The 26,459-nt window shown below is 38.0% G+C and overlaps 1 protein-coding gene across 7 annotated transcripts in view; it reads right to left on the bottom strand.

The window, feature by feature from the left end:
• The window catches only part of NFATC2 (nuclear factor of activated T cells 2), a 199,774-nt gene that overhangs the window by 56,927 nt on the left and 116,388 nt on the right, over nucleotides 1-26,459 (bottom strand). For all 7 annotated transcript variants that reach the window (XM_060689619.2, XM_034433017.3, XM_087889094.1 and 4 more), the window contains exons 7-9: nucleotides 20,429-20,484; nucleotides 18,823-18,949; nucleotides 16,571-17,254 (exon numbers count right to left, since the gene is read on the bottom strand). In XM_060689619.2, the coding sequence (XP_060545602.2) occupies nucleotides 16,571-17,254; nucleotides 18,823-18,949; nucleotides 20,429-20,484 (867 nt within the window). The remainder of the gene's footprint in view (nucleotides 1-16,570; nucleotides 17,255-18,822; nucleotides 18,950-20,428; nucleotides 20,485-26,459) is intronic.

Below are 26,459 nucleotides of genomic sequence, written 5' to 3'. Positions count from 1 at the left end.
AAGACATCTCCATGGTCATGTGGCCGGCATGACTAAACCCTGTTACCTTCCCACCAAAGGTGATCCCTATTTTTCTACTTGCATTTTTTATGTGCTTTCAAACTGCTAGGTTGGCAGAAGCTGGGACAAGTAACGGGAGCTCACCCCGTTACGTGGCATTAGGGATTTGAACCGCTGAACTGCCGAACTTTCGATTGACAAGCTTAGCATCTTAGCCACTGAGCCACCACGTCCCAATGCTAATTACAGCTGTAGGTAGATAGAAAGCTTCCCCTAATATAATACTGTTTTATTTTTACAAAAAGAATTGGCTAAATCGATGGAAAATGTATGATTTACTGATAGATAATTTCTTTTTTTTATTATTGGCAATGACAGCAATGTCATGCGAACTGGATATCTAAGCAAAATATGCAGAGGACCTAAAATTCAGATTGTTGAATATTTAAGCTTGGAAAGCCAAGATACGGTCTCACCTCTTGACTAGCAAGTCTCAACCAAATAGTAAATCATGGTCATGTGATATAAGAGAAGGTTGCTATACAGAAACTTCTTTATCATTCAGGGTAGTTTGTGAAATAAGTATACATACATAAGTACACCTCTTAATATGGGTAGAAAAATGGGTAAAAATGATGCAATTCAAAAGTAGGTAATATTAACTATAAATGTACCAAAGTGATCTAATGTACTCTAAACAATTAATAAAATTTCAACTGAATCTTAAATCCTGTAAGTATTTCAACCTCACCGAGTTGTACTGAAATTTAGTTACTGGAACTGATACTACAGTGAAGAAAGTTCCTTCTTCCTCATCCATACTGTTAAATCTTCCTTTATAGGGTAGGTGGAAGCCCTGGTGAAAATAAAGGAAGCAGAAGTGTTGCTGTACCACTCTTTACACTTCTGAAGAAAATATAACCACTAGGTTTTTTCCCTCCTCATTTTTAAAACTTGGTTTGAAAGCATTTAAATCTGTTTTGAATTTATTTTTCCTCTTTCACCATCAAATATTTTCTGCCTCTTAATTTCCTCATAATATAGTAAATGATCTGACTACTGAATTCTGATTAAGAACAGTGTTTTTTGTTTAGATAATATCAGTCTCATTCTGTGTATCTGTATAACTTGGCAAATGCTATTAATTTATTGGGTATAAATTATAAAATAACTAAGTCACTTGGCTAAAAAAAACCCACCTTAATCCATACTTTATCTCTGATACCGAACAAGTTTTGGCATGTAAGTATCTGTTTTCTTTTTTAATTGGTAACCGGAAAAACAATCAGAATAATTTTAAGATTGCTGAATTAGATAGCAACTGAAAGGTGCTTATTATCTGAAGCATCTAGAAATGTATCTTCCATTTTTAAATACTGTAGAATCTAAAGGACTTTCATAGCTACATTTCATAGTCATTTTATTTCCAGCGTTTGCAGAACCAACTAAGAATCATACAAAGAATCCCATAGCTGGGCAGGTATTTACCAATAGGAAAAACAAATCCTGCATTTACAGCTTTCAGCAACTTCTTTAGCTTATTACTCAAACCTGCTGACTGCCAAGATATGCTTGTTTGAGCAGATTCAATTAAGCCCCATCAACTTAACTTTCAAATTAGCTTCACTGATTAAGACATCTGGCTTTTCATTCTTGATAATACGCCACCTGCAGCCAAAATCAGAGCAGATATGCATTTACCAGAGCTTATCTCCACCTTCCCTTTAGGGAAAGGAATAGCCCCCCCTCCACCCCCAACTGCTACATTATAATTATTGGGGAATAATATAAACGGGTAAAAACTATTTAGTTGACACAACTTCTCATATCAATAGAATTGGAAGTGGCCATTAAAGCCATGAAATCTAACTTGGCACAGGAATCCAAATTAAAGCATCCCTAACAGATGGTTGTCTAGTCTTTTCTTGATTGTCTTCTTTTCTTGATGGTTGTCTAGTCTTTTCTTGAACCTATCTGCTGGGATTAGGTTAAAGTCTATGGAGATTCTCAGTCATCCAGGTCAGTGGTGAAATCTAAAATTTGTTACTACTGGTTCTGTGGGCATGGCTTAGTGGGGTGGGGGGGTGTTAATGTAACTGGGTGGGCGTGACCAATTTTTTTTTACTTTTAAAACCATTTTTTACATGTAAAACCATGTAAAAAAATGCTTTCAAAAGGCTCTGACGATCCCAGCTGAGTTGCCTGATCGTCAGAGGGTTTTTAAAAAACCCTCTGCCGATCAGGCAACTCAGCTGGGATCGTCAGGGCTTGGATCGTCAGAGGCATTTAAAAGAAAAAAAGCCTCTGATGATCGCATGGCTCAGCTGGGCATGGGGGGTGGGGTGGGGGTTTGCTACCGGTTCTCCAAACTGCCCGCTGCCATCGCTACCTACTCACCGGAGCCGGTCCGAACCGGAAGCATTTCACCCCTGATCCAGGTCATGGTTGTCCCAGAGGTGCTTTTTCACTTTGGGATGAACATTCTTCAAATGGTGTGGGACTGTGTGAGTATGAATGGATATCTAGAAAAATTGCAGACTACAGGAACCATTTGCACTTCAGTTTGAGATGCAGACAACACAGACTCATCTCCAACAGCCTGCGCCTGTCTGCAACAGTGGAGGGACACAGGGCAAAAAATCATCCTGCAGCCTCCACACCCATTTGCACTACTCAGGTGACCCTGAGGACACAGATAAACCTCCAATGGCCTCAACGACTCTCTAAAAGAATGCAAACTGACCAGCTGTCTGCAAGGAATATAAATTCTTCCATTCCCCACCATCCAGTCAGAGCTGAAGAAGCTTCTTGGATGAGAAGCGAAATGTCTTCAAAGAAAAAAACAAGAAAGTCCAGTTGTCTCTGGAAAAAGCACCTTTGGCATATACACTGCCACTTTTTAAAATGTCTTCTACACTAGAAGGGCTCACAAAGAAATCTGCCTCAAAGGTTATAATCCATATGCATTTAGCTGATACTGAAATTTGATTAGAAATCAATCAGATTAGAATCTGATTAGAAACCTATATGCTGGCATGGTTAGGTTGCAATCCTATGGTTTAACTGGAGAAACTGGATGGAATAGGATGATTCTGAAGAGGCGTGTCCAGAACTCTGCTCTCCTGCCTGAGCAGAATCTCAATCAGCAAACATTTTGCTCTGCTCACTTCCTCCAAATACTATTTTTAAGGTTTATGGCTCAAACAAATGAAACTGAAACAAATTTATCCATAATTGCCTTCCATTGAGGACCTGTATACTGCATGAAAAAGAGGGCTGTGAAAATATTTACAGACCTCTCGTATCCTGGACATAAACTGTTTCAACTCCTACCGTCAAAACAATGCTATAAAGCACTGCACACCAGAAAAACTAGACACAAGGAGAGTTTTTTCCTGAACGCCATCACTCTGCTAAACAAATAATTCCCTTAACACTGTCAAACTATTTAATAAATCTGCATTACTATTAATCTTCTCATCGTTCCCATCACCCATCTCCTCCCACTTATGACTGTATGACTGTAACCTTGTTGCTGGTATCCTTACAATTTATATTGACTGTTTCCTAATATGATTTGAATCCTTATCTGTTCCCTATGACTATCATTAAGTGTTGTACCTTATGATTCTTGACGAATGTATCTTTTCTTTTATGTACGCTGAGAGCAAATGCACCAAGACAAATTCCTTGTGTGTCCAATCACACTTGGCCAATAAAGAATTCTATTCTATTCTATTCTATTCTATTCTATTCTATTCTATTCTATTCTATTCTATTCTATTCTATTCTATTCTATTCTATTACTCTAATTTGAGTCCATTCTGATGTTCAGAGCTACAAGTCCACCAACATCTTCCTTGCTGCCCATCAGGTTCCCTGTCCTGTTGGATATGTGCAGATTCAGTCTAACCCATATTTTCAACAATGATAATGAGCCCCACATAGACCCCAAAAGTATCATTAGAAAATAAAATGCTTTCTTTGGGCTTTCTTGCTAGGCCTTACTAGCAAGAAGGAAAGAAAGACAAAGTCAGCACAAGGCATCTTAGTAAGTTCGAGGAGATGCAGAGCAGAACTGTGCCTGGCCGCAAATCACAAAATGGTTTGTGATAGTCATTTTGTGAGAGTGTACTCTGCTTTCCATCTAGACTGTTCTTGATCTAGAACATTCCAAGATATCTGTTACTTGAAGTCTGCCTTGAAACATTATAAGAGACCCCTAAATATGAACAGCAAATAAAATGGAAAATGGCCTATATTTTTAGTTCAAATTTATTTTGCAAAGATGGTCTCCAGACTTACTACTTCTTGACAGCAACCTCTATGCTAAAGTTCCTAAGTTATAATAGAATTCCAACCTTGGCAAGTAATACTGTTTCCTTAATCAGACCTATGCAGGTCTTTGTAATGAAGGTTGATTTGATTCGTCAGAACAGCATGGGTTTTGGTAGACATCTCTGGTAATAGTCCTTACTCTATAAAAGCCCAGAAATAAATGAATCCTATTTCCCTGTTCCCTGTCTATCTAACAATTACAGGGAGTCCTCAATTTATGATCACAATTGAGCCCAACATTTCTGTTGCTATGCGAAACATTTGCCTCATTTTACAATCTTTATTGCCACAACTAATCACTTAGTTGTTAAGTTAATAACACGATTGTAAAGTGAATCTGGCTTCCCCATTGATTTTGCTTATCAAAAGGTTGCAAAAAGTGATCACATGACCCCAGGACAATGCAACCCGCCTGCTTAGGGCCAGGGTATTTGCGAGACCGCCTGCTGCTACCGATAACCTCCCACCGGCCAATACGCTCTCACAGAGAGGGCCTCCTCAGGGTGCCGTCGGTCAGGCAATGTCGGCTGGCGGCCCCCAGGGGGCGAGCCTTCTCTGTGGGGGCACCCGCCCTGTGGAATGAGCTGCCTCCTGGAATACGATTGATCCCGGACCTCCGGACCTTCCGTAAAGCCCTGAAGACGTTTTTATTTCATCAAGCCGGCCTAGCCTAAATGGTTTTTAATTGGGATTTTAAATTTTATGGATTTGGGGGTTTTAAATTGGGATTCTTTTTAATTATCTTAACTTTTGTATTTGTATGTTTTTTAATTTTGGCTGTTCACCGCCCTGAGTCCCTTCTGGGAGAAGGGCAGTATACAAATTAAATTAATAAAATAAATAAATAAATATGAACAAATTGCCAAAAGTCTGAATTTTGATCACGCGACCGTGGGGATGCTGCAACAGTTGTGAAAAATGGTAGTAGTCACTTTTTTTCAGTGCTGTTGTAACTTCAAAGGGTCATTAAATGAACTGTTGTACGGCAAGGACTGCCTGTATCAACTGTACAGTTGGGGCAGGGGTTAAAAGAATTGTAAGTATTGGGGGTTTGGGGAGAAAATATTATTCATGCTACTATGAAACAGGAGTCAATTATTGTACCACTTATTTTCCACCCAGCTTATCTTAGATCAGGGGTCTCCAAATGTGGCAACTTTAAGACTTGTGGACTTCAACTTCTGGATTTCAACTTCAGCTCCCAGAATTCCCCAGCAGGCTGGCTGAGGGATTCTGGGAGTTGAAGTCCTCAAATCTTAAAGTTGAAATAACTTGTCTTGAATTCCTTGGAAGAAGCTGGCAATGTCTCTGTAGATTCCACGTGCTATTTTGTCTTTGTGAACAATATTGTAAAATAGATTAATCTAAAAGTAAATAATTCAGCATGGCTGCATAAGCCATTTGAGTTTGAATCTGACTTTGGCAGGTTCAAACCTGGCTGGTTTGTGGATGAGTGACTGTAGAACTGTAGGCTAGACTTGGAAGTAGGAAAAAAAAATGTCAGAAGGCAATGCCAAGAAAATCACGCGAAGTTATTCATGAAGTCATTAAGAGTCAAACTGTGCTTGAAGGACCCTTTACTTTTTACTGTCTGGTCTATGCTTGACTCTCCCAGCATGCTGTCACTATTACTGTATCTTCATATTCCAATTCTTACAGGATTAAGTTCTTAGGGCTGCAAGGCAAAATAGATTATATTCCTGCCATTTCAGCTACTTTTAACAGTTAAAATTAAATGGATTTTATTGAAAAGATTGGAAAATTAGGTAGGACATCTCCAATGTTGTAATGGCTCTAAACTGAGAGTCTAAACAGGAAGTCAGGACAGAAGCTTCATGGACACGGAGAAGCCAAACTAGAGCAAATGAAAATTGTACCAAAGCAAACTGGACAAAATCAGTTCGGAGACCAAAATCCTGACAGCTGCTAGAAATATGTAGGTCTTCAAATCTTATAATTGCTTGGAACCCCTATCATTCTTGAAAATTAATTCAGTTGATTAATGACTATGACTCTGCAAATATTTTACAGAACGAATCATTGTCATATTCTTGCCATTTTAGTTTCAAAACAGTTAAATTAGTTGCATTTTATTGAGAAACTAATTTTTCAGTGTTGATAAATTCTATTAGTTTGGAGTCCAACTGGCCCAATGAAAACGGGGATAAACAAAGTTGGCTCCAGGGTGGCAGAATTGAACTTCCTTCTCTGTAACTTTTGCAGTATATTCATTTTTGTGATGGTTTTTTTTTTTCTGTTTTCTTATTTTACTGGAAATGAATAATCTCAGGAGGATTTTGGCCTCAAAGGCTACATAGAAATGTGTTAAATAAATCAAATCCCCAAAGAGCTTTCCAGATTTATATAATGTTTCAGGTGAGTGGAAAGGGCAAAAATTTCATGAACAACTAGCAAAATTATCTGACTACTAAAAGAACATATCCGGTACCAGAAGCAAAGAAAGACAAAATCATAGGATTTTAAGCAATTTTATAAAAGCACACATTTCATTGAGTACATTACCCTTTTCCTCCTTGGTAGATGACATGCTATTTCTTAATTCTATATCTCATCAGAAAAAGGAATTTTGCATACACTTGCTGTCAACTTGACATCTGAATGAGTGGATAGCTGGTGAAATAAGGTTCTGCTTACACCGTAAATCAATGTTTCTCAACCTTGACAACTTGAAGATGTACAGATTTCATCTCCTAGAATTCCCCAAGCCAGCTTTCTGGGAGTTGAGGTCCATCCATTTTCAAGTTGTCAAAGTTGAGAAACACTGCTCTAAGCAATGAAGGTGGGCATGGGGAGGTGACCTGTAGGCTTGAATGCTTGTCTGTTAAGTTTTCAACAGGAGGAACAGGATCAGGAGGACCTGTATGCTGCACAAGTCAAAAAGAGGGCTGTGAAAATATTTACAGACCTCTCGCATCCTGGACATAAACTGTTTCATCTCCTACCCTCAAAACAACACCAATAAAGCACTGCACACCAGAACAACTAGGCACAAAAACAGTTTTTTCCCCGAACGCCATCACTCTGCTAAACAAATAATTCCCTCAACACTGTCAAACTATTCACTAAGTCTGCATCACCATTACTATCAATCTTCTCATCATTCCTATCACCACTCTCCTCCCACGTATGACTATATGACTGTAATTTGTTGCTGTATCCTTACAATTTATATTGATTGTTTCCTAGTATGATTCGATTGCTTATTTGTTCCCTATGACCATTACTAAGTGTTGTACCTTATGATTCTTGACGAATGTATCTTTTCTTTTTATGTACACTGAGAGCATATGCACCAAAGACAAATTCCTTGTGTGTCCAATCACACTTGGCTAATAAAAAATTCAATCAGGGAAGCTTATGGCAGCTCCTTGGCTGCGTTTGGTCTAGCTCATTTTCAGAGCCAAATGCAGAAACCACATAGAACTACTTTGCCCTGGCATGGAAATGTATAGATGCTGTCTCTGGCCAGGACCCTGCATTAAAATATTACTTTTCCCAACTGGCCCACTACACAAAGACTGAAAATGTGCTGTTAAGCCTGGTTTCCCATCTGTCAGTATCTGCCTTTCACAAAATCCATGGAACATTTGATTAGAGTTTGAAGGCTTTGATAATCATCTGTATTCCTACCACATAAAGAGTTGTGGGGACGGCAGAGACAATGCGGATGGATAAAAAGGAAGGGTCCATTCACAGAGTCATAAGTTGTCATTATCCAGTCTGAGCCAAGTACTGATTGGCATTTTCATTTTATTTACCCCCCCTTCCCCCTCCCTTCCAGCAGATAAGTGGCTACTATTGGATGAAGAGAGAATGAGGGATTGAGAAACTGGCTGAGAAACTTTTGCAGAAGAGTGAAAATGAAGATCATGCGACTACAGCAGCAGCCAGTAGTACTGAAGTTGCCACCATTCCCCCAAACTTCTTTCCTTTGGAGTCATGGGTCCTGGATTTTGGACACATTCTGTAAGCCCATTTGAGGTATCTTGGTTCAAAAATTGCTGCCCTACGATCAGGGGTGGGTTCTACTTACCTTTACTACCAATTTGCATCGTGCCCGTGTGCTCTCTCTCACTTCGCTTGCGTGTGCGTGCTCTTCTGCGCATGCGCAGATCCCCTATGATGCCATCCGGGTCTGTGGGTGGAGCCTCCCACCGGTTTTACTACCAGTTCTTGTGAACCAGTCCGAACCGGGGGCAACCCACCACTGCCTACGATGTACCCAGCGGTGGGTTTCACAAATTCTTACCACTAGTTCACTATGCACACACACATCTTCCACACATGCACCCGACGTTCAAAGCATGCACTTTGCTCACGCAAGTACCTTCCATGCATGCACCCGGCCTCGAAAACATGGTTAAATAGGAAGGCATTAAGCTGGGGTGGGTGGGCGGCCACACGCAGTTGCCGCTACCGGTTCGCCCAAACCAGTACAAAACGGCTGAATACCATCTCTGGATGTACCATTTTGCCCAGTTAAAGGTCATGGCAAGAGTTTTATAGTATATAGATTGGGGTATTTGGACTTGGCAGTTGCATTGACCAGCTCCAGATAATCACCCAGCTGTGTATTTAGTCCATCTCCAAAAACTGGGAAATGGCTCACTGCTTTAACAGAGGCTGCATTCTAAGCTCATCTAGAAGACTCACCAAATCATTCTGTCGTCAGCTCTTGGTTTGCAAGGCAACAGAATGGAAATATTTTTCATGAAAGGACTGAACACCTGCTTTCCCACAAAAATCACAACACTAGTGCTATGATTTGGCTTCCCAACATTATTTTGCAAAGATAGGAGGGATTTTTCGCCCTGAAACACAGACTCTACGTGAGGAGTGCAAGGACAAATTGTGAATGTGTACTCTGAGCAAGGCTCAAGTTCCGTTTTTGTGGTGCTCTTGCTCTCTTAATAGATTTTGTATGTTCTTCTGAACAGGAAACGCTTTATAGCAAAACTTGCCTGCAGGCATTGTACTATACCAATTAAAGGATTCCTGAATTCGAGAACAAAGAAGTACCAGTAGAGCAACTGCTATTTCTTTTTTTTTTTTTTAGTAGCTCAATTTATTTTCTTCCTTCCTCCTATGCTGAATTTGGGTTTATCGTTTTGGGGTTTGCAGTGTGTCTGTAGGTCTGTATGTGTCTGTTTCGCAGTGTGTTTGTAGCTTATATGTTATTACATGATTGGACAAGAGTAGTACTGAAGGAAACATTTTTTTTTAAAAAAAGGTTAGACTTTGCAGTGCACTTTTTTATCCTTGTTTAAAATGCTTACAATGCACATATATGCAATCAAGCCCAGGACGTGGCACCTTCAATTCAAGGAACTTTGAATACTCTTTTGGAACACCTTTTTAAACTTATGTGAGGCTTCTGTGAATTTTATGAATTTTTGGAAATTCACAGAATTTCCAAAGTACCAGAAGGCAAGTCAAGAAACAATGGACGGAAACTAATCGAGGAGAGAAGCCACCTAAAACTACAAGAAATTTCTTAACAGTGAGGATAATTAACCAGTGGAACAACTTGCCTTCAGAAGCCACTGGAGGCCTTTAAGAAGAGACTGGACAGCCACTTGTCTGGAACGGTACAGGGTCTCCTGCTTGAGCAGGAGGTTGGACTATAAAACCTCCAAGGTCCCTTCCAACTCTGTTATTCTACTTTGAAAGATCTGAAACTGTTGCCAGTAGTGTTGCCAACAGTGAAGCCATACCTAGACAACAATGAGCAATAAAAGTATTGCAGACAAAACATTATTGTGCCTCAAAACCGTGCATCCCAACTCAAACGTTACTGAATGTAGAACAATAAATGTTATTTATCCAACTCTTTCTAAAAATGTAAGAGTTTTACTTTCCAGACACCATTGGAGGAACGACACGATTAAAATATAACATAACATAAAATAATAATATGATATAATATACCATATTTTTCGGAGTATAAGACGCAGCTTAGTTTTTGGGGAGGAAAATAGGAAAAAAAAATCTGCCTATTCATCTGGCTAGAGTCCTTAGTCTGGTCAGCTTCAGCATATTAGTTTGCTGGTTTTTTATCCCCTGCTTGGGGATAAAAAACAGGTTCTAAGGCACAGCTGAGACGAAGCAGCAATGAGAAAAGCAGGCAAAGCACGAGGAGATCGCTTCACTCGGCTAGTGCCTAGTTAGGGCTGAAAAAAAGCTTCGAAAAAGCTACATTCGGAGTGTAAGACGCACCCAAATTTTCAGCCTCTTTTAGGGGGGAAAAAGGTGCGTCTTATACTCTGAAAAATACAGTAATGTAATGTAATGTAATAAATAAAATAAAATAAAATAAAATAAAATAAAATATAAAATAAATAATATAAAATATAAAATAAATAAAATAATATAAAATAAAATATAAAATAATAAAATAAATAATATAAAATAATAAAATAAATAAAATAAAATAATAAAATAAATAAAATAAAATAAACCCCATGATATACGCAATAAGGCTGCTGCCAAACACAATCCCATAATCGTGGTGCCCTGATTGAGAATTCCTTCTTCAAGGTAACCATCTATAGCACAGTCTATGGAGAAATATAGAGGAGTAAAGTCACCCAACAGCAGCCTGTTAAATCACTTGGGAAGAAGCAACATCTTTATTAATTTTCCATTAATAGGCATATAGACATTAACAACATCTACTGACTATGGAAAAGAACGCCCAAAAGAGAACAAAAAGACTCCAGCACTTTCCACCAGCAATCAGCACCCAGATCAGCATAGATTAACTCCAAGATTAACATCAGACCAACAATCAAGTAAACAATACCCGGATCAAGAAAACTGCCAAAGAAGCCAACAACAAACAGCCCAACCAAAGGATCTCTAAAGCCAACTCCACCATCACTGATCAGGCAAGCAAATAGAGTATAAACTAACAGCAAACGGCACTCCTTACAAGCACTGATGATGTTACCTAGTTTGGGTAACATCTGCAAGCTCAGAGAGCACCCAGAATTCCTCAATTAATTTAGCTTGATGGATCACCTTGGACAATACTGATTCAATGAAACTTGCATGAACATCATCATGCAGATGCCCATCTACCTTTGAATATTCACCTGTTTGAAAGACAAATGTACTTTCTGTCTCTGTTAACCTATATTGGTTAGAAAGGATCAGTTCCAAGCATTTTGTTTTCTTTCTAAAATAGTCCAGGGGTGCTCCTGAACCATTTTATAATAATTACGGGACTGATTTTGAAGAGACTGAAACTCAAAGATGTAATATCTATTTTGCAAGAGGAGAAGGTCTCCAGTTTAAAGTCTGCCCAGAAAAATGTCTGAGACTTGGGAGGCCTGCTGTCAATCATAGTGCTGAGTCAGATAAACCATATGAATTTCCTGCTTGGTTTTCATTGCCAGATTTTGCATGGCAGCGGTAAATTTTCAATGAAGATCAAATGGGTATATGAGTTTTATGTTGCTTTGTCGGGTGGAGAATTTTTGTTTTCAAAAAATATTTTGTAAGTGGTTTAAAACTCTTCCAGGAAAAAGTTCAATAAATTGTGCAAAGAAGGCAGCCATAAGAATCAATGCATATGTTTCATAATCCACCAGTTATCCATTTAATAAGGGGGGGGGGAATGCAGTTTTTCTCTTGGCATCTGCCATTCCAGCATGCTGAATATCCATGTAGAGAGACAAATTTGCAAAGGAAAGTCTGCTATGGGACAAATCTAATTTATGCCCATTTTACTGAGTGAGAAGATTACAGAAATTGTATTTAGCAAGAATAAACTCTGAGCAGCATTACCTATTCAGGCATTGTCTAGTTTCAGAACCAGCATAATTAAAGGACACCCTATTCATAGAAGTCAAGTCCATAGAGTTAAAGGTAGAAATTGCTATCCCACAATAATGGGAAATTATGAAGGACTGGGAAATAGTTAAAACACAGAAGAGAAGTTAGCAATGGCCAAAAAAATTGACAAAAAAGGAAGGAAGGAAAGAAGGAAGGAAGGAAGGAAGGAAGGAAGGAAGGAAGAAAGAAAGAAAGAAAGAAAGAAAGAAAGAAAGAAAGAAAGAAAGAAAGAAAGTAAGTCTCAGAACAAAAAAGGATAAAGACTGAATCTTCTTTGGGAGAGTGGAAAACAGAAAATACTATTCACACCTAGTTCTTTTAACGTTTATCGCAATGATCCTTTGCCTTATTTAAAGCAATGTACAGACATGCAGTAAATTACAGATCCTATTTGCAATTTTCTGACGCTTTCCCATTACTATTATTTTCTCTATTATTTTTCGCGAAGTGCCAACATGGTAATTTAACCTGAATACTGAGGTTTTACTACCTAAAATAATGATAAACAAGGCAGAGTTCAGCTAATTGTTCTAAGAAAACCTTGATAAATGTACTATTATGCCCCTTCATTTTTTTCTGCTTTTGAAATATGTTTAGCAACAATAAAATATAAAAACTTTTGTAATATCATTTTTCTTTCCCTTCCTCTCTTTCTCTCTCTTTCTTTCTGTCTCTCTCTTCCCCTTCTCTTTCTCTCTCTTTCCCTCCCTCCCTCCCTCTCTCTCTCTCTCTCTCCCTCTTTCTCTCTCCCTTTCCCCCTCTCTCTTTCTCTGTCTCCCTCCCTCTTTCCCTCTCCCTTCCTCTCTTTCCCTCCCTCTGCCTCTCTCTGTTTCTCTCTCTCTCTCTCTCTTCCCCCGTTTCCCTCCATCTCTTTCTCTCTCTTTCCCTCCTTTTCTCTCTCGCTTTCTCTTTCTTTCTCTCTCTTTCTCTCTTCTCCTCTCCAGCTCTCTCTCACACACACAAAGAGGAGGACAAAAACAGAATTACTGCATTTATTATTTTTTTAAGCCAAACTTGTTAGGAACCTGTCTATCTGTAAGCATATAACCTAATGAACATCTTCTGAAATCATGCTCCCCAAGTCACCCAGGGTCAATTCTCATGAACATTTTTAAGCAGATCCAAAATCACAAAGGGGAACCAGTCCAAATTTATTAGGAAATAACGCTTCCTTTCAGTGATCAAAGGTCAACAAATTGCTTCATTCAAACTCTTAATACATGAAAGCTTTCTTCAGGAGAATGAGTAACAAGAGAAGGTTCATGTCTCCAAGAATTTATCAGTTTTAAACCTGAAGTCCTAAATAATAGCTTTCGTTCAGTTTTGCACGATTCAGAATTTTATTTAGTTCTGAAGTGAAATATTGACCAAGAATAGGAGGCACAATAAACTTTATAAATTTGTTCTTTTTTGATGTTTACATTTCCAACATAGCGGGGAGGTATTTGGAAACATCTTTGCCAATCTGGCAGGTGGGAGATGCCACCTATAAAACATTTTATACATATTTTCTTTATAGGGTACAGACATTGTTAGTTTGTAATTTATATTCCATAATTTCTCCCATTTATCTAATTTAATATTGTATCCAAAATTTTTCGCCCAAATTATCATATTTCCTTTAACTACTTCTTCTTCCAATTTATATCTTAATAAATAGTTATAGATTTTTTATATCAATTTATCCTCTCTTCCATGCAGAATTTTATCTAATTCATATGTTCCCTTTTGAAATCCAAATTGTGCCAAATCTGTCTTGTATCTAGACTTTATTTGCATATAGGGCCACCAATCAATGTCTGTACCCAATTCTTTCAATTCCTGTCTTGTTCTTATTTCCCTTTGATTATCCAACAGATCTTTGTAAGTTTTCATTTTACCAATATCTAAAGCAATTGGGTAAATTTGTGCCTCCATAGTAGTGGTCCTGCCATAAGGCAAAACAATTTTAGCAAATAATTAAAACACAAATAGAAGAAATTATAAATCAACAAATAGAAATGAGGCCAGAAACTTTCTTACTGGGAATAATTACCGGGCCATATGAAAAAGAAATAAGATATTTAATTATTCACATAATTACAGCAGCACGAATAGTTTTCGTCCAAAACTGGAAAAACGATGACATACCATCAGAAGACAAGGTGATTAGAAAAATTATGGAGTGTGCGGAAATGGATAAGCTCACAAAGGAGATACAAGAAAAAGATGAAACAGAATACTACTTAGTCTGGGAGAAATGGTATAAATTGTTGGAGGAAAAAGGGGGAAAAAGTGGGGGGACAAAAGAAAACTAAACAATGGTTAAATTAGGTGGAGGAATATGAAAACAAATGGGAAGATATAAATTCTGGAAAGGAAACTAGGTAACTGTTTATGTTAAATGTAAATAAAATATTTAGATTAAGAGAATATATTATAATGGTATATATATGATATACTAGAAATATATGTATAAAATATATATTAAGATAAGAAAGAGGAAATGTATAAATATGGATTACTGATGCAAAGATGTTGAAAAGAAGATGTAAATATCTGTGTTTGTTTGTTTGTTTATTTGTTTTTTGTTTGTTTTTTAAAAAACTGTTTAATAAAAATTATTTTAAATTTTTTTTAAAAATAAACTTTATAAATTTGTCGCAAAAACTCATAATCATCTTCTTCAGAGCACTATTTATTCATATGGAGAAGGCAAAATAAACCTACTCTTTTTAAAACAACTCTGAAAAAGAGTTACTTACAATATTTGTTTGCTTACAATGACCCCATAATTAGCATTGTAAGGGTAGACATTTCATTACCATTTTCCTATTTTTCCCCTAAGTGAAAATATCTGAATTCCTAGTAAAAAAATATGATGCTTTCAACAGATTGTATATACCTCTACAAATATTTTTTTTAAAAAAAACAAAAAACAAGCCAACTGTATCCTTAATAAAATATTTAGTGGAATAGTTTTAAATTTGGGAAGTGTAGGATGGGCACCATGAACGTAATAATAATGCTATGAACAGATATGTTAGGTTTAATATGTCTATTTTGAGCTGAAACCCTTCCAGATGCTCCACCTCTAAGGCAGACAATTTCAATTCTAGCCATTCCAGTGGTAAAATCACATTGCCAGCTACACGTCCAAGAATCTCAATAACCTTCAAGGTGATTAAAAATTAAAAAAAAACAAAAACAGTAAAAATGTTGCTCTTAGCAACAAAAAGTTCTTTTGTCATTCAATATGCTTCAAAAGAATTTTACAAAAACAGAATCCATACTTATGGTCCATATTGCTTTTAAAAACCTGAATATTAGTATCTTATTTTATCCAATGTATTTATTTGCTTGGTCCATCAAGTCAATCTTTATTACAGTCAAAGACCAGCATAAGGGGAATGGGGTACAAAAAACAATTAAAAAACCAAAAAAACCTCCCCAAAATTAAATTATATAAAAAGCTAAAAATGTTAAAATATATATTTTAAAAACTCCAAAAAGAGGAGTAAAAACAATAAATAGACATAGAAAACATGCCAATATATCTAAAGCAAATAATATAATAAATCTAATAAAAAATACTTTATAATAATGGTTTGAGTGGTGTTAAAATTAATTTGTGGCACAAGTCATATCCTGATGTATTTTAAATGTGCTTAGACAATTGCAGTTAAACAGTAAAACTGTGCTTTCCATTAAAACAGATAAAAAATTTATTAGGTTTGTACTATTATTAAGTCAAGGAATTTGATCCAAAGGCAAACATATTTAGAGAATTTTAAAAAGAGCAAACTTTTTAAATACGGTAGTTTTAAGCCAAAGTCCCAGCTTTCAAAATACAATGTAAAATTTTGTCCCAAAATAAATAATGTGATAAAGGAGAATCTTGGAGATTTTAATTTATTAATCTTTGCCTGATCCTTATCTCAACAAGCACATCTTTGATAGCCAGAAGTCACTAGCAATGAATAACATAGCAATTATCTTCAAAACAGAACTCCTGGTTTGGGATACTCCAATGAGAGTCAGAATTTGAAATCAAGACTTGAAATTAATTTATGATTTCTGCCTTGTGTGGTGAAGTTAAATTCCATTATAATGTTATACTTTTTCACATTAATAATTTTAAAGATATTGAAGCTCTTTTTTTATTGGCAGAAGAAACCAATTTGAAGAAACCATAGGGAGTATGGACCAGCAGAGCTGTGTATATGAATAATATGCCAAGATACTCTATAATTTTAGATTATTGTATTGTGCAAATGCAGCCACTTGTATTCTCCAAACTACAGGTTTGCACCCTAAGAAAGAAGAAGTCAAACGGATGTCTTTCAAAGGTCAATCTGGGGAGAAAATAACATTTTATAAAACATATATTGCTTACCATCATCCAAATAAGCTTGGTCAAGATTCTGTTCCTGTTTTACAGTGACTCCAGCTGATACCACTTCCTTCTGATCATTTACTGGTGGTCCATTTTTGGCTGTTCTCTGCTGCTGAATCACAGTAGGATAAGAATTTGGGCTTAACCTTTGTGCTTGGTTGACTTGAGGTTGATGGGGCCTCACTCCGCTGGATGTGAAATTTTCACTACACATTATATGCTGAAACTCTTGATGGCTTTCACATCTCATCTGATGATTGGCTGTGGGAGAGCAATGAATCACTGGAGAAGATGGCTGATTGGCTGGGGAATGATGGAGCATTGCTGAACTCTGGCTAGGGGATCCTGTGTGCACAAGCACTGACCTATGAACATCTGGGATGGGCACCTGGGCACCCATCAAGTTGGGCTGCTGGTAGCCCAGGTGGCTTGGACTGAGACTCTTGCTTCTTTGATATATTATAGCTCCTGGGTTTTGTGAAGGATACTGAGATTCGGGAGAAGAGAGATTTGAATGCAATTGCTGGCAAGAAGCCATTGTAGCCACAAGACAGGAAGGAGACTCCGAGGCCATTGTATGATGTGAATAATAAGGCTGTGTTACTGTTCTCAGACCACTGTGTACTGTATTGCAGATTAAACTTGGATCATAGTCATCAATGGGCTCTGTTTTTATGGAAGGCACTGGAACAAAGCATATAAAGGATATCAGTTTTAAAAGAACTGCTAATAGACAGTCAAAGAGAGGAATGACTCTGACACTGTAATTCCCCACCACCAGTTTTCAGCTTGTTCAGTTTTCAGATATTACTCACTTATCTACTGGTAGATTCAAGACTTACTGTACATCCACAATTTGAACTTTCATATCACCTTCTATTGCCTTGTCCTCAAATACTTTTTAGTGGACTCAGTTTATGTGTTCAGCTACAAGGGATAATATCACTTGACCCTGGAGTTACAAAAGCAGAAATCTACTCCATCATACTAGGATTGAGTTAAAGTGGGTTCTTTCCATCCAGTCCACGCAGTGTCCAATTGCACAGTCAGCACTACATTGGTTCCCTGTGACAGGCCATGGGTGGCATATGATGATATCACATCTTGCGGTGGCAAATGACCTCACCTAGCATTTTCATGTAAATGATAAAGTGGAAAGGAGAGAGACTGAAGCTCTGAAGCATGTCCTATCTCAGGGACCTAGAGTCCAGCCTCCATCCCACAACAATAGCAACTCAGATCTCCCTCATTATGCACATAATGACAATCAGCTGAACATGGTACTTAATTCCACGAAGCCAAGCAACACAAAATATTGCTTACAGTATATGGTTCTGTCTATTAAAGTCAGCATCAAGTGATGCAATATGTTAATATTATGGAACTGAATGATCTCTGTGTATGTAAACAACAAACTGACTGCTGCCAGAAAAATTACTAATGTATCAATAATGTGTATCCTGATTAGAGGTCTATGCTAGGCCAATTAAGTCACATTTCCCCCCAGCATCTGAAGGCCGTGGCTATCTGGATGAGGAAAAAGTAGTTTATAAGGCTCAACTCAAGAAAGATCCAGCACCGGTGGTTTTTAGGGACTCTAGATATGGAGATTGTAATTTTTTTAAATTCTGGATGGGTTTAGCATCCTCAAACATAGCAGGTGTGCATCTGGAACTTGTGGCTCCTACTTGAAGGGAAGCTGGTAGCTCTGGCCAAGAAGATCATGTTCATTGGTTGTTTTGTTTTTAATCCTGTTAACTGCCTAGAGTCACAATTTGCTAAGGATGTCCATATAAATGACATGTGCAACTAAATAAAGATGCTTTGAGGAACAGCAAGATGGAAAACTAATGATCAACCTGGGCGAAATGATTGCACAAATTGCTCCTCAAAATGGGAAACTTACAAACAATCCTTGAGATTAGAAAAACCCAGGGTTCTTCTTTTAGTATTCAACTCAACCTAATCTAAAAAGATTCCACCTAGTTTTGAAGGTAATGTCCTCTTTGAGTTGAACTCAACTGCTGATGCTTCATGATATCTATTCATTTTTCAGAACACTCTTGTCATCTTTCAAGGCAGTTCTAAATTTTTCTGCTCTACAACCATGGTATTCCCTGTGATTTCCCATCCAAGTGCTATACTGTATTGCCCTTGGGTATATTGTATTGCTATTCAGTTGCCATAGCCAATAGTTCTGTGTTCCTACAAATGTTTGTGCTACAATTCCCTTTCCATAAAAAAAAAATTACCTGGATGGTAGGTAAAATGCTGTGGCTGACTTTTTTTCCGTTTCCCATTGATAACATAGAAATTCACCTTAACGGGGACACGAATGTGCTTGTTCCGATATTCTGGAATCTCTACAAAGAGCATGTTCTGAAAACAACAACAACAACAACAACAACTAACTTTGGGGACAATATAGTATAAAAATGTCAGTAATTCAATATTAAAAGACATACATATCTAATCTGTAAAAATCCAGATGATCAACAGTTGGCAGGAAATGCGTTTTCTGCATCTATTTTCTGCTATGTAGTGGTTGTCTAGATTTTGCAGCTCAAATATGGTAGGCCTAATTTCTGCAATCAGTGAGAGATTATTGGGCTATAATCTTCTAAATACAGATAGTCTTTGATTTATGACTACAACTGGGACCAGCTGTTAAGCAAATCCGGCTTCCCCTATTATCTTTGCTTGTCACAAGCCCCTGGAAAGGTTAAAAATGGCAATCATGTGACCCTTGAACATTACAACCATAATAAAAACATGTAGGTTTCCATGCCCCCAAATTTGGATCATGTGACACTGTGACGGTCATAAGTGCAAGGACAGATCGTAAGTCACTTTTTTCAGCACTGTCATAACTTTGAATAGTTATTAAATTAATAGTCGTATGTGTGTACCTTTATAAGCAACCCCCCTTAAACCGTTGACCTGACATACAGTATCTGAAGTTTCAACCTTAGAGAAATTAATTTTAATATTATTTATATTATTAGTTTTAATATTTCTTTTATTTATAAGAATCTCATCCACAACACGAGTACAAGAATAGATTCTTGTTCACTATGGCCAATGTTGAATATGACCTATACTTGAATACTATTCACCTGCCTAGAACCCTGACTGTATTTCAGACATCAATACATTAGAGAGGGTCCAGAGATATTTTACTAGAAAAATACTCAAATCTTCTGCTCGAAATAAAATTTCCTATCCCATCAGGCTTGAAATTTTAGGTCTGGATAGCCTCAAACTACGGTGTCTATGTTCTGACCTATGCTTAGTTCATAAGATTATTTACCAAAACGTTCTAAATGAGTACTTTAATTTCAACCATAATAACACAAGGACTATCAATAGATTCAAACTCAATGTAATTCGCTCTAATCTTGATTGTAGGAAATATGACTTCTGCAATAGAGTAGTAAATGTCTGGAACACTCTACCTGATCCTGTTATTAGTCTCTCTAATCCCCATACCTTTTACCTTAAACTGTCTACCATGGACCTTTCATGTTTCTTAAGAGGTTCCTAAGGGGGCGTGCATAAGCGCACCAGCGTGCCTACCTTCCCTGTCCTACTGTCCCCATTTATATGTAAACATTCTATGTGTTTATGGCTATGTTTTGCCTATTTATATCCTTTTAATTGTGCCAATTTTTTTAATGTGTCCATGTCTATGTCTATACTGTTACTTGTTTCCTTGTACTTATTAACAAATAAATAAATACGTTATGGAAGCACTAGTAAATAATGTTAGGCATTACAGGAGAACATAATTTACTAACCATTCTTTTTCATACAAAGAGGAAGATTGTGTTTCTGTGGCTAACAATAGAGTGAACTTACAGATTGGCTCTTGTCTTTGTCCACTGTGGCCTCCATCTCCCAAATCTGCTGCCCATCTGAAAAAAAAATTAAGTCATCCATGAAAATTGTTCCAGAATGTATGGAAGACAGATGTAGATAAAGTCATTAGGAATGCACCCATTTTTATATTATAGTGTTCAAAGTACTTTTTTTGCATATGTTGTCCTAAACCATTCTTAAAGATACATAATAATTATTATTATTACAGTTCATTGCACAGTCACGCAGATGTTCAGAATGGATTTGGCATTTTAATCTACCTACTGACTCCATCCTAAGCACCTGGGATAGGCACATGTTGATGTTTGATGACGTAGGAGGTATTGTCACAGGATGTAAGCTATTCTGACTAAAGCTGCCTTTTGCAATTGACTGATGGTGAATTTGTCAATGCCAATGGTGTTCAAGTGATGCTCCAGTTTATTATTGCATATTGCACATGGAAAGATAAGGTTGAATGAATCGCTTCCCTCCCCCCCCCCCACAGGAGCAGTTCACAAATTTATTCTAGAGATGAAGTTCAAATTAGAAATGTCAAGAATCTGACTGCAGTTGGTCATGTAAAAGGCAACTCTTAACATACCACGTTAAAATTCACTAATGTAGAACTTAAATTCAGCTACAGAACTGAGCGTATATAGATATACTGTAGGTGTGTCTAAATACATGCAGAAGATTTCAGAAAGCACAGGGCTAATTTTGTTTATAGGATTTCAATGCTATTAATTTCTCACCCTAAGCAATTCTATTATATTACCTAGGTTTAGTAAAACTAGAAGCCTTTCAATGTTCATTATTTCTGCCCAGTATTGAAAATGTTTCCAGGTGGAGATGCTTCTACTGTACTATCTAAGGATGAACAATTGTTGGCTACACAATCTTTCCCAGTGTGAGACCCATACCATATCTTGATCTGTGGTAGTTGGCACAGAGGAGGGGGGAAAAATCTGATAAGCATCCTGCCCCAAGCAGCCATTAACAAAGTTAAAACTTGTTATGATGTTCCCACAAACGCTAGCTTCTTCCTTGAACTAAAACTTTCCTAGTTCCTCCAAACTTTCCTTGCAACTCAAAAGACCTTATATGAGTTCCTTTCCTTCCTCTCTACTTTGTCAGCATATTACAGGCATTGTAAAAAATTACACAAATCTTTCACTAGTACATGAAACACACTTTCACATCCTTGATGCTGAACGGGAGTTTTGGTGGTGGGGGAAATTGCCTCTTCCATAATTGGTTCTACCAATGCTGCTAACAAAAGTTGATGCTTTTAATTTCATAATTACTGTTATGGCACCAATCCTGGGGTCTTTCTTAATGATGGCTATAATTTGGCGATTTCTTTTAAATGTTTTGCATATCAGATAGAAAAAAAACCCACTGTGATCTGGTGATTGCAAAGTAATTTGAACGTAGGCAAAATAATCAAACAACCTATGTTGATAATGTAAACATTATTCTCAACCACCAACCAAAAGAGAATTGTTTTAGACTTATCTTTACTGCACACTGAAGTATGACTGATAATATTATATTCTATGGACGATAATTTAAATGAAATTAAAGCAATAAGATTCAGGAACCGAAACAGCAAACATTCTTGGAACAGTTTAAAAACTAGTTTTACTAGTTTTAAACTTGCTAGTTTAAAAATTAGCAAGACATTATATTTTTTGTTTTGCTGCAAACAATGAAGACTGCAAAGCATTTATAGCATTTGATAAGGATACACAAAACAAATATATTTGCCATAATATTAGACTTAATAGCTTAGCAAAGACCAAGATTCTGCTTTAATTTAAACTAGCAACCTTACTGAAGAGGTGGTTATTTTCTAGCAACAGTCTAAAATTAAACCAATGACTTTATCTAAAAACACTTTACTCTAAAGTTGTTTTTCTCACAAAAGGATACTATCAAAATGTACTTGTTTACATTCACAGAACTTATTTACATAACTTATTTCTGACTAAACATGTATAGGATGCTAGAATGTTAAATGTACGATTTGAACTGCTACTGTTTTTAAAAAAAATAAAATTATTAGAAGCTACACATTATAAAATAGTTATGTTGGAGCTGAAAGCAGTGGTACAGTTCAAAATAACTTTCCCTCCTGTAGCTGTTAGTTCTGTTTACAGCATCCATTCCAGAACTAATAACTGCAACTATAGAAAATATTCATAAGGGTAATATTGGAAGAAAATAAAGTTTAAAAACAGAAAAGAATATATAGAAATAGAATAGAAATAGAATAACAGAGTTGAAGGGACCTTGGAGGTCTTCTAGTCCAACCCCCTGCCCAGGCAGGAAACCTTACACCACTTCAGACAAATGGTTATCCAACATCTTCTTAAAAATTTCCAGTGTTGGAGCATTCAGAACTTCTGCAGGCAAGTTGTTCCACTTATTAATTGTTCTAACTGTCAGGAAATTTCTTCTTAGTTCTAAGTTGCTTCTCTCCTTGATTAGTTTCCACCCATTGCTTCTTGTCCTGTCCTCAGGTGCTTTGGAGAATAGTTTGACTCCCTCTTCTTTGTGGCAACCCCTGAGATATTGGAACACTTCTTTTAAACTAGACATACCCAGTTCCTGCAACCCTTCTTCATATGTTTTAGCCTCCAGTCCCCTAATCATCTTTGTTGCTCTTCTCTGCACTCTTTCTAGCTCAGGGTTCAACTGTGGATTTCTTGATGCTCCCTGAGATTGGTTCTTTGCTTGCAGATGTTTCATTACCTGATTAGGTCACATCATCAGTGCTTGTGACAATGCGGAAAAGAGACAATGCAAAAGCTAAGAAGGAAACAAAAAGACCAGAACTCATCCTCTCCAGCACACTGCATTTAGATAAGTGGGGATTAACATGAGAATATCAATCACGCAGAAAGCAATACCCCAATCAAGGAACTACTGAGAAAACCATAACCCCCACCAATAGTGGCAGGGTAAGCTAATGTATATAAACAGAGAGAAAACCCCACTCACTAGCAAACAATGAAACATCTGCAAGCAAACAATCAAGCTCAAAGAGTACCATAGACTCTGCAAAATAAGATTTCATGATGTACAACCTAATTTCCCCACCATCTTACATTTTAGCATTGTGTTTAGTTTGCTTTTTGATGCTGGTGACAGGTGCCATCCACTGAGCAACTTCTCAATCAATTGAATGCATACCAGTGTGCAAACTGCCCTAGTGGTAGAATTCAATTTTTTTTTTTACTACGGGTTCTGTGGGCGTGGCTTGGTGGGCATGGCAGAGGAAGGATATTGCAAAATCTCCATTCCCACTCTACTCCAGGGGAAGGATACTGCAAAATCCCCATTCCCTCCCCACTCCTGGGGGATGGATATTGCAAAATCTCCATTCCCACCCTACTCTGGGGCCAGTCAGAGGTGGTATTTGCCGGTTCTCCGAACTACTCAAAATTTCCGCTACTGGTTCTCCAGAACCTGCTGAATAGCACCTCTGAACTGCCCCCATACTGATAATACTGTATATTTGAATAACGTGAAACAAATAGTGGTATGTTGAAAAACCATGCACTAAACCTATCTGGTTAAAGAAGAACCTCAACTTCTGAGAAGGAATCTGACCAGAATGGATTTGTAAATACGTACAGTTAGTATTTGTTCATTTGCAATTCTAAACTATAACAACCAGACTTCTTTCTCCAAAAAAGTACCCTTTTATTCCCAGGAGAGAAATTTGTTTCAATCTGGGCCAATTTCAGAAAAAAGTATGCTTGTCCCTGGATTGTGTCACCTTAGATCCCAGATAGAACTGACATTGTCCTAAAACAGGGGTCTCCAACCTTGGCAACTTTAAGCCTGGCGAACTTCAGCTCCCAGAGTTCCCCAGCCAGCAAAGGATTCTGGGAGTTGATGTCCACCAGGCTTAAAGTTGCCAAGATTGGAGACCCCTGTCCTAAACAGGGGTGTTAAACTGGTGGCCCGCGGGCCAAATGCGTCACACGTAGGCCACGCTCACCCAGCTCCGTGAAGGGGAAAAACATTGTGAAACATCACATGACAGCAATGTAACACCGCAGGTTTGACACCCATGATCTATAAGAACAATCTGGGTATCAATGAGGACTCCAAGTGCACGGAAAGTGCAGGTTCTGTCGTCAAAGAGCATTCAGGCCTGTGCTAAAAATTCTCCATTTACAACTTGAAAAGATGGGCTGCTTCAAAGAACAGATAAAACAATTTGCCCTGAAGATGTGGGAACCAGAGACGAGACAGAAGAAGGGAAGCGGAAGAAAAGGAGAAGCTGTAGACGCATTTCACACATGGGAGCCAAGATTACGTCGAGCAAGATTTATGCTGAGACTGACTTATTAATGGATACTTCTGTTCCTTTCATGGTTGCCTTGTGTAGATACATATTTTTCCATTCCCTGTAGCTTCAATATGAGGCATAGTAAGCTGCATCTAATGTAGGTCTTGAAGGTATTATGGACATTTGGGTTCCTCTTTTAGTTCAGCCAGCTCTAGATGTTTTTAGATGATGGTAACAGTAACAGTAACAGAGTTGGAAGGGACCTTGGAGGTCATCTAGTCCAACCCCCTGCTCACGCAGCAGACCTGTACTGGGGATTTGAACTGCCGACCTTTCTGATCGACAAGCTCAGTGAATCTTAGCCACTTGAGCCACCTAGAAAGGATTTCGTTTGATATGCCTGGACAACCACTCAGTGAAAATGACATGAAAGTAAAATGACAGTATTGTTAGAAGCTGGGAATAAAAGCATAATCTGTGGGATGAGAGAAGGTAAAGGAGGAGTTATGAGTCAGAGGACTCTCTGGGACTACCCTAAGGTGGCTGTCTTTTATTCAAGGCAGGGGTCTGCAACCTTAAGCACTCAAAGTGCCATTTGGACCAGTTTCCCACAGAAAAAAAAAACACCAGGAGCCACAAAACCTGGGTGGGTGTGGCCAACTTAATGTCACTCACTTCCACCAGTCACATGACCTCCCTAGCCACGCCTTCCCAGCCGTCATTAGGGCAGAGAACCAGTTGTTAAAAAACACAGAGAACCACAAAACCCTTTTGACATGTATCTCTCTCCTCCCTCCCCCCACTCTCTCCCTCTTTCTCTGTATCTCTCTGTCTCTGGGCCGCTTCTCCATCCCCTGATGCCCTTACCTTCTCAGGGCAAGTGAGGAGTGACTGGGAGGGGAGGGCGAGGGGTGGGGCCAGCCAGTGTGGGATCACCCGAGAGGAAGCCACAGCAGAGGGCCCAAAGAGTCGCATGTGGCTCCGGAGCCGTAGGTTGCTGACCCCTGACTCAAGGGAAGTTTTGCTCAAGGGGAGTTCATACAGGCATAAAGTCCTTCATTGTTTTTGAAGTCAGCTTACACACAAGGGTTCCAGTTTTGCACAGAGTGTGCTGAAACATCATTAAATCAAACATCAAATCGCCCTCAAGAAGAAGAGCAGCTGCAGAGCTCAAGAGAACAGGCAGCCTTCAACGCAGGTTAATTGCAGTGTTGTAGCACACAATTGGCCAACTCAAATGACTAAAACTGAACACATTAGACTAAACACAGCTGAAAATATATTTAAGCCTAAAATTAAACCCTGCAGTAAGCAAACAAGCAGCACAATTCTATGCTGCAGGCGACTATATCCAAGTTTGCAACACCTGAAGTCAGTTCTGCAAAGTTAGCAAGTTTATACAATTTATTATCCTTCTGCTAGTCGTGAAAAAAAGGGTAAAGATGCCAGAAGCCTACCCAACTATTTGCAATAGTTTTCAGCCAACCATCTCTTAATTACTGTAAGGATTGAACTGGGGCACTATCAAATGCTGTTTGTCTCAATGGGTAACCCTGCTGGTTGGGAAACAGCTGCTACCACTGTTAAAGATTTACTTGTCCCCTGGTGATTTTGCAAATCTAGAGTTTATGTAATATTTTAAATATCTTAGAGAGCTTCTTTGGACAGAAGTTTGCCACATTGCAAAACATCACTTTCTACTTATGAAGGAAGAAAAACAGGCTG

Source organism: Pantherophis guttatus, chromosome 3 (genome assembly GCF_059756535.1).
Source record: "Pantherophis guttatus breed Tessera chromosome 3, ASM5975653v1, whole genome shotgun sequence".
Taxonomy (NCBI): domain Eukaryota; kingdom Metazoa; phylum Chordata; class Lepidosauria; order Squamata; family Colubridae; genus Pantherophis; species Pantherophis guttatus.
This window is presented reverse-complemented; position numbering and strand designations above follow the sequence as displayed.